The 15,178-nt window shown below is 38.8% G+C and overlaps 1 protein-coding gene across 1 annotated transcript in view; it reads right to left on the bottom strand.

Moving 5' to 3' along the window:
- Window positions 1–15,178, bottom strand: part of PIGN (phosphatidylinositol glycan anchor biosynthesis class N) — a 112,895-nt gene that overhangs the window by 72,774 nt on the left and 24,943 nt on the right. Inside the window, exons 6-8 of the mRNA XM_085299596.1 lie at window positions 9,957–10,081; window positions 8,592–8,722; window positions 3,435–3,551 (exon numbers count right to left, since the gene is read on the bottom strand). Of these exons, the coding sequence (XP_085155722.1) occupies window positions 3,435–3,551; window positions 8,592–8,722; window positions 9,957–10,081 (373 nt within the window). The remainder of the gene's footprint in view (window positions 1–3,434; window positions 3,552–8,591; window positions 8,723–9,956; window positions 10,082–15,178) is intronic.

The following is a 15,178-nucleotide window of genomic DNA, read 5'->3' on the forward strand; positions in this document are numbered from 1 at the left end:
AAACAGGCCAGTCACAGTCTTCTGTTAATGCATCTTCTAATTGACATTAAGGAATACAGAATTGCAGCCAGCTCATTTAGTCTATTCTCTATATAGCCACATTGTCTAAAAGCATCCTGGGTGTTCATAAAAAAAAAAAAAAAAAGCCAAGGTTTAAATGCACTAGATCCACACTACACAAAGAATACTGGTAAACCATAGCTCAGAATTCTGGTTCTACCTTATTTATTTTCCAAACAACAAAAAGACTCAAATCCTAGACTGTCCCCATCTTCATCTTTCAGCGGACCCTCTCCTYGCCAGACCCCATCAGTCTAGGCTGAAAACTGCTCAAAATGGGAAATATTGCTATTTTGAGCACAGTATGTGCAAAACTAATTTTAAGCAATTAGTTTATATCACAGCTACTTTCAGGGGTCTGATTACAGCTTCATTGTAATTTATGTGCAAAGAGCACTCTAAACAGCAGCTATGTATCTTAATGACAGTGAGAAATACAGTTACAAGGCATTCYCACGGCAATACACAGGAAGTGTTATCAGCATTAATCATGAGTTCTGTGTTAAATTTATAACAGCATGAACAAGTTTTTGTTTACTTTTGCTTCTTGGAAAAACAAACAGGTTTATATTTCTAGAGATATCAATTCTCACTTATATTTCCGTTATATAATAGCACAGTTTGTTCTCCTTGAACTAACATTTTCTAATGAAAGGCACGCTGACCATCCCCTTTTACAGTTCCAGCATTCCAGTTCACTATCTCGGTTTCACCTGCTTGATAGGATCTTTTCTTTATCCTGTCCAGCTCTTACTGCAGTCTGCTGGGCAGTTACATGCTAAGAGCTCAGGGAAAGTAGCAGAAACGTACCAGTTAAAAAACAACAAGACCAAGTACAAAGCTATATGACATAAAGATAAAAATCTCACAAAAAAAAAAAAAAACCTCACACAAGCAAAATTAGTGAAGCAATATACAGATTTCCCTCAGCTGCTGCAAGCCAGGGCAAGCATCCTCTGAAATGTGAAGGCCTGTAGATGAAGGCCTTCTCCTTTCCTATATAGTTTCATCACCTGCCCTCCTGCTGCAGAAAACAGTGCATTTAGCTTACTGGCTTCTCCAGGTTCGCACCCTAAAGCACCTGGCAGGCCCTGCACTGAGAAGCCAGAGAGCAGCTTAATATTTGCCTTTCTGAAGAAAGGTCAAGCCAACACTATGCATTGCCCACAGGATGTGGCTTTGCCATCAGGAACCTGCCTAAGATGGTTATGTGGCTGGCCCTGAGGGAAGATGAAGCACAGGTGAAGAGACCGATAAGGACAGGGCTGTCATCTCAGAGCAAATGGTGTGCCCTTCCGGCCACCCGAGCAGCACACTCATTCCATGACAAATGGGACAGACCAAGTCTTGACTGCAGGAACTGCCTCCGGGAATAGCTACCCTTGATGGGGATGATGAGAAAAGAGACAATTCACTGAGCTGCCTAGAGCTGGTCTGCACTGAACACAGCMTAAGTTTGTCAGCTTTAAAAATACTGTGCTGTTTCCATGAACTTTTAACTTGGAGAAATTAGGAAGCATTGCCAGTAGATGCAAGAACTTGGAATGCTGATACACACCGTGTCAAATGTAAATTGGACACCTACATATGTCAGTGATACAGCAATCTCAGGATGCTCTCCTTTCCYATATAGTTTCAGTTTATTTTGTAAGGAGCAGAAAAGGCAAATCCAGAGAACTTTTCGGGAGACTTCTTTCAAGCATCTTTTCTTTCATAGCTCAGCTTTATGAAAATATCTGTGAGGTTTTAACTTAGCTCAGGAGCTGTTCTCGGTATTGACCTGAAAAAGTGCCAAGTTCCATTTCAACAACCACTTTATTTTTAAGACACACAGCCTACTGGGAGCTGCTACTGCGAGTGTACTATTGCAGAGAGAGTACTCAGCTTTTAGAYGATATTCTCACTACTGAAAGATTATTCCCAATAATTAAGAAGCCATAAATATAGTGTCTAAGCAGACTTGCACCACGCTTTTCAGACAGAAARCTACACAGCAAGTTCAGAAGAAATGAAGGGGAGGTGTTTAAAAAAAAACAAAACAACAACAAAATCCCAAAACAAACAAAAAAAGCAGTGCAAGACTATCCAAGGGACACAGCAAGGCACAGACATTCCCTCCTTTAAGGGGATAAACGTTTTCTAACAGGTAGCAACTAAAAATCTTCTATTGCRTACCTGGAATTCAGCTCAATACTTATCTCACCCTTTCCAAATGCTCTCTCACCATTTTCATCATTACTTCAAATCAGATCCTGAGGTTTGTACTAAAATGGCTTAGAATGGAAAGAACTGTGACAGCTGTAAAAATCAGCTATTACAGATCAACACTTAAAGACACTCAGTGTCCTTAAAAATCTAGCAGACCAGCTATCACAAATATGCATCAAAATCAGTAATTTTTACTCTGTTTTCCATTGTTCTACAACCCACTTTCAAATTTGTTAGAAGTGATGTAATTTTATACCAGCTAGCGACCACAGAAAGCAAAATGCTAGCGTGATCTATATCTGAGAAGTCTTGTTTATAAAACCTTAGCTACTATGAATCTTCAAGAGCCGGGTGGAGTTAAAACCTCAGGGCTAAAGACATTTCTCCATTTTCTCTTCTCTAATGTAGCTTGACAAACAATTCAATAAAACAGAAAAACATTACCTCCTTGATTCTGAGTAATAACCTAAGAGATTCAAGATTAAGAAACACAACAGGCTGCAAAAACAGAGCATATATAAAAGAAAGAGCTTGCACAGTTTATCACATGAATTGTTAGAACCCCAGGAAAAAAAAAAGATCAATAAGCCACTATTTATTATGTTATATACTTGAAATATTAAATAGGTTAAAAAAAATACAGTAATGTCTACTCCCCTTAAGTAAATTACCAAAAGGAAAAATAACAGAGAAGAGTCATGACACCTTTTACTGAGAAAGACTGCTTAGATTTCCAYGAGAGCCACAAGGATTAAAATGAGATAAGACAGCCCCTGGCAAGTTCCCAGGGTTCTACTGTTAAGCCAGAAAAGGGTCTTAGGGCATGCCAAGTTTCATGTTCCTGTACAAGTAACTTTTAACCTCTAGGAGGCTTACTAAGAATTAAGCCTCCCTTGGAACCAAGTTACAACAGTATAGTCTTCTGTACCCAAAGAGAGAAAGTCCTCAATTCAACAAATAGAAACAAAGAATTACTCTGATATTACCTACATGATTTTACAACATCCTCCACACACACACCCTATCATCTTTTCTTTCCACATTGCACAAAGCAAGACACATTACCCTGAATGGAAAGAAGCCACAGAGTGAGGCCAAACAGGTGTAATGGTCAATCATTAGGCACAAAATTTTGGTTGAAGGACAAAGTTTTGCATTTTACATACCTTTCAAAAAATTGTCTTGAAAGAATTGGGATGCAACCCTCTGTGGATAATTCACTCCAGCACCCCATGCAATCAGTGGCGTTAAAGTCTCTGAGGGATGACCAGCTCCATGAGATCCTAAAGTGCACCAAAACAAAACCAGTGTAAACAAACCTCAAGATGCATGATACATACATCTGTTACAGACAACCTGCTCTAGCTTCTACCTTCACACCTTATTTTCTACCACTGCAGCTCAGTTCAAGTTACAGGATGGAAATTTGCTGCCATTTAAAAATCAAGTCTATAAAAATATAAGTTGTGGATTAACAGGCTTTGTTCTTGATTTTTAAAATACAGAAACAAAAATCAAAGCCAAAGCAYGGAAAGATGTAGAGGTGTCAACTGCTCAAAAACCATGTACACACCTATCTGAGTGTTCCATGGAAATCATGGATGACCTTTTGTGTGAAGTCAGGTGTGTACCTAAAATCATACAAAATTATCTCTTCAGTACCTAAATAAGGATTAGATTTCTATCTCAAAACAACAGTGCACAATGACTGCCATGCTTTCCTATTGATGCAAGTTCATTTTTACCATTTTAAAGCCTGGAAGTACACTCCTTAAGAATTGATAAAACATGACTCCCTTCCCTGAAGAAATTAATTTCCTTCAAATTAACATATCAGCTGCCAAAAGGGGAAAGCTTTAGCAATATGATGCCTCAGCAGCAGCTGCACTGAAGCAGAAGCCACACAAGCTCAAAAGAAACGKTGACCATTCAAGCTCAGTGGGTGAGGTACCACAGCAGTAACATAAGCCAGCCATGGAATGAATGAGATTGTCATACAAACTCTATGCTGGTCACTGCACACTTCATATAATTATGTATTTTAGGCGTGCACAGATACACGCTCTTCCTCTGTATGTGCGTACATATATACGTATGTATACACAAATGGGCATTTACRAAAATTATAAATGTCGTGAGAGAACAGCACGTTGTTCCAAAGTATTTTACAGAATAAGACAAAACTGGGAACAGCACTGAGACCGAATGTGTAACAATTACTATGGCAGAAAACAAAAGTCAATTTTGCTTCCTTTTAAACAGCCCTAAGTTTAAGAACATATAGATCTGAGCATGATAAGAGAATCCAGGAGTAAAGAAACTCCTTGCAAGGCATTCTCTGGCCTCAAAAGCAGAGAGCAACAACTTTTCTTCTTTGTGGAGCTTGGGAAAAGAGCAGATGGAGAATTTTCCACTTCTAGGGAGAGTGTTCCCTCCATCCTCCTGGCATCAGTTACTTCTTTCCATTACAGTAGGAAAGTGTTGGTTTTGCTAAGTTCTCATTTTAGATGAGCCACTAGCTATCTAAGCATTTTTACTGAGGCTGCACTTTCATTCATGCTCAAATGCAGACACAGCCAAGAGACGCAGCCCCTGCATAAGGACCAGTTTTCAGCCAGACCTGAATTATAACAGGGCAAAACAACAATTTTCAGCTGGATGTGTTCCCTGCTTCATCCCATCTCCGAAACCCCATGGTTTTGCAGCGGAAAGGGAGGGAGAAGGTGCTGCAAGCTGAGCTGCTGCCCCCAGCTCTGTGCCCCATGCAGCGGGGTGTGGGCCAGCAGCAGGGGCAAAGAGCTGAGATGAGGGTGAGCATGGGACCACCAATGCTGGCAAACAACCACCACTGAGATTAGCTTGAAGCAAAACTGCAGACTGGGAAAGCAAATGAGTTTATGGGTCTTTGCCAACAACCACAAGTTCTTGGGTTGTGCCAAGTTTAAAGCACGTTCTCTTCCCTCAGAGAAKGAAATCTGGTGTCCATCCCATTCTGGAAACGGTCACTGAAAAACAGCAGTAGCTGCTGAAACTACAGTTCTAGTAAAAAGACTACTAAACTAGCCTTTAGCCTGCTGGCTGGGGTCCTGTGCATCTCCTTTGAGCTTGCTCTTGCACTCATTGAAGTCAATTTTGACATCATTAACACTCTTGGCATAAAATCAGGCTTTGTCTTCTTTAAACAAAAAGGAAGCGACAGAGAAAATTATGGCAGACTGGAAGTTCTCAATGTCTCAGAGATTAGCCTTATTACCTTTTCTTTCCTCTTCAAAAGCTCCAGCTTGCAAGAACAATATCTCAGGATAGTTTTCACTAYCTTTTCCCTAGCTGCTCTTCCAGATGCACCGACAGCAAAGCTGAACATTGTTCACCTAYTGACACAAACCTACATACTAACTCAAAAGCAGATTGAGATGAAAGGCAGGTATCTGATTATTATCTATCTATACAGATGTGTATACACACACACCCATACATATATGTACATACACAAATATATGTATACACACAAACCAACTTATGAACAGGACCTGAGGACCTTGGCAGATGAGCTGAGCATGAGCCAGCAGCACACCCTAGCAGCAGAGACGGTCAATATCATGGGCTATATTAACAGGAGCACAGACAAGAGATCAAGCAAAAGGATATTCCCCCTTTATGCAGCACTTGTGACATGGCCTCTAGATACTTGCATCCAATTTTGGGCCGCTCAATAAAGAAAAGACATCAACCAAATGGGCAGAGGACCCTTGAGTTGGAGGCCGCAGCCCTTACCCTATGAGCAGGGCCTGAGGGACTGGGGCTTCTGCACCCTGGAGATGAGATAGTTTAGGGGAGACCCAAGAACAGCCTGCCCATGCCTGTGAAGGCAGTTAGTGAAAAGCTGGATCCAAGCTCTCACTGTGGTGCATGGTATACAACAGGTATAATATGAAACAWGGGAGATTCATACTGGATATACATAAAACCTGTTCCCTAACGAGGGGAGCCGAGCAGAGGAGCAGGTTGCTTAGATAGGCTGTGCATGCTCCATCCTTGGAGGTTTTCAAGGCCTGACTAGACAACCCACTCTGGCCTCAGGTCATCCTGCTTTGAGAACAGAAGGTTGGACCTCCTGAGTTCCCTCTGATCATATAAATTAAGCAAACAAATCAAGGAAGAATACTTGAAATACAGAAGAGAAAAAATGTATGTTTGAATTGAAATCTTTTATTGTAAGTCACAGATAGCTCTACATAAACAATATTCAAATGGACTGTTTTACAAGTAAGTAGATAGTAATTAGGACAATTTTGAATAAGTAAGTAAATGAATACTTTTCTCATCTCTTAGAAAAGATCTGCATCTCATCCTTTTGAAAAGTTTAGGAGAGCGCACATAATGTATAACCCTGAGTTTTGTCATGACCACACCTGAAGTATCCCTGGTTCCAAAGTATCACAATTAATAGCTACAGATAGACCCAGCACAGCAAGTTTCTACAAGCACTAGGCACCAAAGCTGTTATGGTTTACTGCTCCCTGGAGTTTAGCTTTCTTTGTAATTCAGAATTACCAAATGCTATATATGGCAATTTATCCGTTTATTTTGCTTCACTTCCAAGTTCTTGTACATTCAGAAACTGCCCATAGTATTTCATCTCCAAAGCTAGAAGCATGTATAACTTGTAAACTGTTTTTTTTTCTTTTTTCTAGGAGGGGAGGAAAGGTGGAGGTGAGATTTGCAACYGATGCATAAGCTTTCTTTCGCAGAATCACAGTGATTGCTTGAAACAAGCAACAGGATTTGTACTCAGCACCTCTTAAATGCTTTTTAGAAAACAAAGAAAAAATCAAGTATCATTGAAACCAGAAGGTTTTTTTGTAGGCTAATACTACTGATAACTGTCTGAAAGAAAGCACCCAAGTATACTTTTACTTATAGTCTTTTTAATCTATATTTCTCTTTCAAAAGCTGAGGTATAGAGTCTTTTTTTGGGGGGGGAGGGGGGGGGCTTTTCCACTAAAACGTTTAGGCAAGCTCCACACATGTTCCTTTGAAAAACAACAGCCCACCATAACACACTCTCTAATCTCTGCTTACCAGCAAGAAAGGCTACAGACACAGGGTATCTTCTACGACAGCACTACTGCTGCCATATTGGACTGTTAAAATAGCTCTTTAAAATAGCTCTTCCYTTTTATTGTTTGCAATAATAGAATTATTGGTTTTTAATCAATGTTTTAAAAAATAGGTAGTCAAGGTTTTAAAAATGAACTTGCCCCTTAGCACAGCCACTAGCAATGTGTTAAAAGGCTAGCAAGAATATTATAAGGGGAAAATCTGAGCTGATCAAAGAACACCACACTAAGCTCTTTTTCCCCCCTTCTCCCTCCCTGTACGAAAGCAGTATAAAGCTGTAATTTAACCTTGCTAAAACTTAATTAAAAATTACGTTTATAACTGGTATTCTTGTGTTTTATGGGGTTAAAAGAGACACGTTTTCCACTTGAATTGGTTGCATGCAAGGACAAGAATTTTAAGAAAATTCCTTCGCGGGAGGAGGAATTTGTCTAAATAAGTTCRACACAACAAACGCTCCCCATCTGCCCTAATCTAGTTCTGCCAAAATTGCCTCAAGTCATTCGGCCACTACGGTCACAGCCTTCACATGTGCCCCCTGCGGGTACCAGCCTGGCCAGCCACCTGCCTCACTCCCTCCTGTGCTTTCAGCTGCTTCACCTCCTCCTCAGCTCCAGCCTTTTCTGAAAAGATCACAGAGCAGTCCCATCCTCTCTTGTGGCCTAAGGGCCAAAATAAGCAAAAAGACAAAGTTTGTCTCCAACTCCCTTCACCTCCACCAGGCACTTCAGAGTAACAAAGTGATAAGCATTTCTGCCTCATGTAGTCTTGAACAAGCCCAAATTTGCTGTTAACAGCCAAATAACACAATCATCTCTTGCCCGGGCTAGCTTTCTTCAGGGAGGCTCTGATAGAAGTGGTATTCAGGTCTTTTCCTCCTCTCCTGGCTCTCAACTCCCCTACTAGCAGCAGYTGAAAGAGTTCAGCTTTACCCTGTAACCCTGTTTACAGGGTTTACAGTTTACCCTGTAAACTCTTTTGCTGCCCAGATACCCATCCCATTTTTCACAGGGCTGGTGAAGACCCCCGCAGCCTATTACCTCTCTCCTAACTCACACAGGCCTCACATAAGGGCAAAACTCAGGATACCTAATCAAAGCAGAGGCTCCAAACCTTCTACAGGAACAGAGCTCTAATGTTATTCCAGATATCAGATACTCATCCACAAGCTTAGCTAACTACCAGCATTTAAAATGTCTCACCCCAATCTGTCATTCCATGGTCGGAAGTTAAAATAAATGCAGTTTTTCCATCATCTCCATAAAAATTTTCAAGCATTGAAGCAATTTCTTTTATACCTTCATCAACTTTTCTAATATTCTCCTTGTATTCTCTGTTAAAAAACAACACAAAACAAAAATAGTATTAGATTCAAGGTGGCTCTTGCCCTTAATGTAGAACAAGTTATCCACACCCAGTCCCTTGATTACGGACAGCATTATCCTTTAAAGAACCATAAGCTAACGAAAGGTACCCTAGATTTGAAACCTTTCTTCTTTAATTCTCAGATAAGATACTACTTTGTCACAGTGCAGTTTTAAGGCTCCTGAAACCATAGTCTCAGACGGCTTATTTATGTTTCAAATCTGATCTGTCTTTGATTGAAGACTATATTTAATCACCCATAGCTATTAGGCAAACAAAGGTGAACGTCAAAGCTTAAGGAATTCTGGGAAATAGAAACTCTAAATTGTAAGTTTTGAAAGTTACTTGAAGCTAGTAATTGAGTAGCAAATAAAGAATTTTCAGTGCAGGGATTGTTTTGAGATATTTTGCAAACCAGCACAGACCCCAAAGTTTTGGGGAACAGAGGCTCAAAATTGTATCAAAATTTGTATGTTTTTTTTAAAAAGTGGCAGTGCTTAACGTTCAACCAAGCTCGCTATGCGTTGTCAGTTTTAAAACTGCATCTTTAAAATAGTAATTAAAAAAAAAAGCATGAGAAATGCAGCAAGTACACACTTTGTAGTGGTGAAAAATTCAGGCAGGGATTTTGAAGTATGCAAGAGAAAAATACAGAATTCTACATTAACGCATACGAAGAAGTGAAACGAAAACTCTCAAATGGCACAYGTCAAGTTGAACAGATGATGCGCACTGTTAATGATCTAAACTTTGCTTTTTGCTAGTGTTCTAGGAAAGCGAAAACAGTGCTGCAAATTCCAGCATTATTTCTGAGCTTACTGTTTTCCATAAATTCAACCTTACCGTTTTTGCTACGCAGAATTCAAGAACTGTTTCCATTTTTACATTTAAAACTGCAGTGCCCCACATACCTTTAAGACAACCTGCTGCAAATCAGATTTGACTGAGGAAGCATTACAAAGTGCAAATAAAAAGAGTAAAATTTGCCACTTATACAGAGACCACCTTAAAACATCAAACCTCAGAAAATTCAGAGCATGAGTAGTCACAGTGACTTATATGACCTACTGTAGAAACTCATCAAGACAAACATCATGTTTTTGTCATGATAAGTAGTACTATTAAGAAAAACAGGTTAGAAAAAAAGTTAGCATTATGCATTCAACGTTAATAGGAAACCTATATTTAGTCTCTCAAATTACCTTGAGTTTGGTCGATGAGCATGGCCATTTGTGTCTATGCCTAGCAAATGCAGGAACAGAACCACTTTTTCTTCATTTAGCGCWGAGTACAACGTTTGGTTACTTCTGGAAGAATTAAAGAAGCTCTGTATGGAATAAGTCATCAAGATATTAACTGAGTATAATGAAATAAGATGTCAGGTAGCCTATTAAAACTAAAATGCAACTGTTTATGTGACAATACCAGCAGTTATTAGTTACGAAAGAAAAATTAATTGCTACCCAATTTACTTATGGGAGGATAAGTACCAACAATACAGTCAACTCAAGATTACTCAAGATTTCAGCTTATTGAAGACATCCAACACAAGTTCTCAAGGGCTTTTTTGGTTGTGGGTTTTTTTTTTTTGTTTTGTTTTGTTTTTTTGTTTTGTTTTGTTTTGTTTTTTTTTAATTTCTTTAGGCAGTGATAGCAGATAGCTGCATCATCTCTTCTTTGCCTCCTACACAATCATGGCTATGCACCATTCCTGAGCTCCATTTATGGCTTTCCATTTCCAKTAATTTCTTGATTTAAAACTAGAAGCAAAGCTCTCAAGTACTCTTGCTTTGGAAACAAGTTCTGCAGGATTGAGGCACCAAGCTACAAGTCATTCATAGAAACCAAACAAACAGAACAACAACAAAAACATGCTTTGCAAATACATGGACTACAGAACRCACATATATCTGCTTTGCACATGTCCTACTTAAGCATCCCTGAGGCTAATGCCAGGGGGCATTTCCCCCTCAGATTGAMTAAGTCTTGACATGGCCACAGCTTCTGTTGTAGACTAACCACATTACAGCAACACAAGATGCAGGCAGGCAGCTACTTCAGCATAATCTCCCTAATAACAGTACTGCCCAAGGAAACAAAGTTGGGTAGGATTGGAGGGGGGAATTCCAGAAAAGCTTTCACTAGCAGTAAGAGATACAAAAGTGTCTTTGGATTTCATGCAGCAGTCTATGAAAAACGTTAGTAGACACAGTGATCTATTTTTGGCACAATAGGAGAAAGGAATCTAACAAGTAGACACCTTTGCGATAACAATGGTGGTTTCAAGAACTGAAGCTCATATATTATATAAACCAAAGTCACTGTACCACGAGGAAAATCAACTTGATAGCAAGAGCACCATTGTCAGTTTTGTCAGAAAATCATGGTAATACTTGATCCCACCTTAATAAAAGTAAATTCAAGAAAGYAAAGACTTTTTCTGAACATACACAAGTTGCAGACTGACATTCATAAGCAAGTGCTATTATGTTCTTCTCAACTTCAGCTCTTCTCTAAACAAGATTATGACTAAAGTCCAGAGATATACAAAATCAGGATAYAAAGATAAAATCTGCTAGCATTGTTTTAATAGCAATATAATTATTTTTTTTAGAGGTTTCAGTTTCCCACAGGGGTCCACCTGAACGTATTTGATTTAAGACCGAAAAAGCCTTCCAGAGTATACTAACAACACTTCAAAACAGACAAATAGTAAATTTCTGCAATTAAATATTGATCTAGTTTAAGTTTTAAAGAAAGGTATTTTTCTGCTGAGGACAAATTAATGAATAGAATTTTCCAGGAGCAAAACAAGGCCTGAAATTTTCAACTAGATGGGTTTCCATGACATTCCAAAGAGACCTTATTTTCCTAACCCCAAAAAACCATCTTAATCCAGACCAGCAGCAGTCTGAACAGCTTGCCTAATCTCAGGCTAACTAAGAGCAAGACAACAAAAGGAWAGACAGTGTAATCTAAGATGCAGCATCTTTTCCCAGAGCAAAGAGCAAACTTTATCCCACAGAACATCTTGAAAAAGGTCTACTGGAAAAAGCAAATAGGAAGCTCACTGCAAGGAGTTATCTTAGGCTGATAAAGGTGATGAGGTGGCAAATGGGACAGCAGCAAACAGGAAGGGCACTTAATCTTGCTCTAGTGGTTACCAATAGTAACCTTATATGTCCTTGTAGCATGCTAAGTACTATTTCTTTTTGATACCTGCAAAATTTAAAACCTATAACCCTTTGACACTAATTTACAAGCCATCACTGTATGTTGGCTACATCTTTTTGTCTTTTTTTTTTTTGATTTCCCCTTTAATCCATTCAGTTGCTCTGTTCAGTGATATTAYCTCCCTTGTATATTTAAGCAGAGTGCCACCAAAACAATTTGGGGGTTGGAATACATGATTTACATTAGCAGGCTGAGAGAATTCAGTTTTTCCAGTCTTGAGAAGAGAAGGCTACAGAAAGCTCTAATTGCTAACTACAACTTACTAAAACCTACTGGGAAGATGTGGAAAAGACGGAGCCAGAATGCTCAGAGATGCCTGATGACAGGACAAGAGGCAACARACACAAATCAAAACACATAAAATTCCAGTTAGATAAGGAAAACCATGAGTGTAGTGAGATATTGGAACAGATGGTCAGCGAGGCTGTGGAGTTTCCTTGAAGATGCTCAAAACTCGACTGGGCAAAGCCTGAACTACCTGCTCTAACCGGACCTCCTTCAAGCAGAGGGTTAGACTGCACGACCTCTGCAGCTCTTTCCAACCTACATTTTTCTGCAACTMTAAGACACAGTAGTGAAAATCTTTATGAGGAGTAGGTGATGCATTTCCTGAATTCCAACCAGGTTTTCACTTTTCTTGCAAATAATAYGAATTGATGCACAGTCTAATAAGATTAGTCATAACACACAAGTTGATTGATTATAATACAAGTAGTAATAAAATATTACACAGAAAGTTTGGTTACAACTGTCTAACCTCAGTACCATATGAAGTCTTCCTACCATATCCTTTCTTGACYGGGAGAAAGCAAAAAGAAAAATAAAAAATGGGATTACTAAGGTCTAGCACATACATTATTTACCAATATGAAAAACATATAGGCTTCACAGATGTCTAACAGAAATTTGGGGGGACCATTTGTTACCACAGAGAAAGGCCTCCTCTTCCTTTTATAGAGCTGATAAATTGTTGTTGACTGCATAGATGCATAAGGAGAAAGAGCGATTACACATAAATTTGCTCCTGTCATAAAGCCCCTCCACATATAAATCCAGAACAATTTAATTAAATTGGTTGATTAAAGCAGTGCATGCTGATTTGTGCTCATGTAAGGGTTTAAACAGTTATGCCAATTTTTAGATGCAAACTAAATGTACAAAGACAAGATAAACARATATACATACACCAGGTTTATATCAATTGAGCACGCTCATGCACAAAGCTGCTACACATACTTTAATAAATCATTCAACCACTGTACTGCTAGTTAGAGCTACTTGTCTTGAAATTCAACTGCAGAGATAAGCATCAAGTCATGGCACTCTGTCTGCAGAGATTCAACATTTAACATCATTCACTTCTCAATTCTAATCCCTACCCTGCCTGGAAGGGAGAGACTGAAGTCTTGGCATGGCCCCCTTCCAACAAAAAGGGGCCACCAAAGGGAAAACAAAACACTATGTTCTAAAAAAGATAGAAATGTTTGCCATCTGCATCACCATGTCCATTTAAGTCAGGAAAAGATCACATTTTATGATCTTAAGAAATTAAAGCATGTACACTGACACACTCACGAGTGCCTGGGATATTTTAATCATTTTAACCTCAATGTAAAGTTCAATGTCAAATATTTTGAGAAAAACAATTCGTTTAATGTATCAGAAATGCATATAAAGAAAACAATTATGTTTTTGTTGATAGTTAACCTAGTCTTATAGTATTTTGCTATTTAATTTTTTTCTTTAGCAGAAATTCAAAGCATGCTCCAGGAAAAGGGTGTTTAACTGTGAACTGTTAAGCCACATCAAGGAAATTCTGCTCAGATCCCTAATTATTTTTGGAAGACTTCCAACCAAAATGCTCAGTCAGCTCCACACCCGTCTGGTTCTCTGAGCCATCCCCGAACGATTAACACAGAATAAAATTCTGTAAAGAGTTTTAACCCACCTATAAATGCAAAAAAAAGATGGACAGTTGGGTGAAAAAAATGAGTCTAGATCAAAGTAAGGGCTAGGGTCACTTTGTCCCATGAACAGGCATAAGGAGAACTACAAAGCATCATAAATTTTCTTTTCTCCACTCATGATTTACAAGCAATCTGCTTTTGATCCATATAATATAAACAGTTCACAGGTCTCCTTACCAACTGATTTATTGTTGGTTAGCACTTAGAGAGTGAAACAGCAACTTGAGGGTGTCAGTGTTCATGGCCTCAAACTTTAGGCCTCATTTTATTCCTGTCCTCTTGTTGTGTAGAGGAAGCCACAAGCAGCCCTCCTTACCCTTGGGATCTACTGACTACACAGCAGAGAGACCTTAGTGTCTTTTACTTCCTGGAGCAGAAGCAGAAACCTAGGAACCACCTTGCCCGAGCTAGAGTCAAATAACATGTMATTTAGTATCTGAGAAAAAAAAGCTACATGGGAGAGAAAAATATTTTAGGCAAAGCAGACTTCAGATTCAGATTCTCATTGTTACCGGTGTAGTTGCTGGAACTGTAATAGCAGAGTGATCTCAGTTTCAGTCAGCCTCAAGCTTTCATGCTTCTGAAGCAATCATTGATGTGCAACAGAAGTGATGATTAGTGGAATCAGTGTTTTAGACTAGTTAATCAAGTCCCACCCATTCAACAGTATGAAATTTAGATAGGCAAAGTATGTACCTAAAATAATAACCATGATTCCAAGGAGGAGGTCACCAGTAAGCATATAATTATAATCTGAAAGGAGAAATGTTGTGAGGTTTTTTTTGAAGTAAAAAAAGATAGTATCACTCTCAAATACCCGTGCAACTCCAAATTACAGCAGGTTATAACTAAGACAACAGTTATTCAAGTAAAATTAAAAGCCTAATTTGATTTGTATTATTCACACACATTAGAACATGTAACCTGGTAAAAATGCAACCCACCCTTGGTTTACATTAATACAGTACAAAGATCTTGTGGRAAGTTTTATTAAAACTTAAATTGTATTTAATATTATTATGAGATCCAGAAAGTCAAAACTCATCTAATCGCTCCATGGATATAAATAGTTAAGCCAATATCCACTTACAAACATTTCATTATCTAGTTCAAGTGGGATAGCACAGCATAACATGAACACAATGACAAATAATAGAAAATAATAATAATAAAAAAATCAACCTACCTGCACTGGGATACTAGTACATACAGTGAGGGTATCA

Source organism: Rhea americana, unplaced genomic scaffold (assembly GCF_003343005.1).
Source record: "Rhea americana isolate MKP2758 unplaced genomic scaffold, rheAme1 scaffold_150, whole genome shotgun sequence".
Lineage (NCBI taxonomy): Eukaryota > Metazoa > Chordata > Aves > Rheiformes > Rheidae > Rhea > Rhea americana.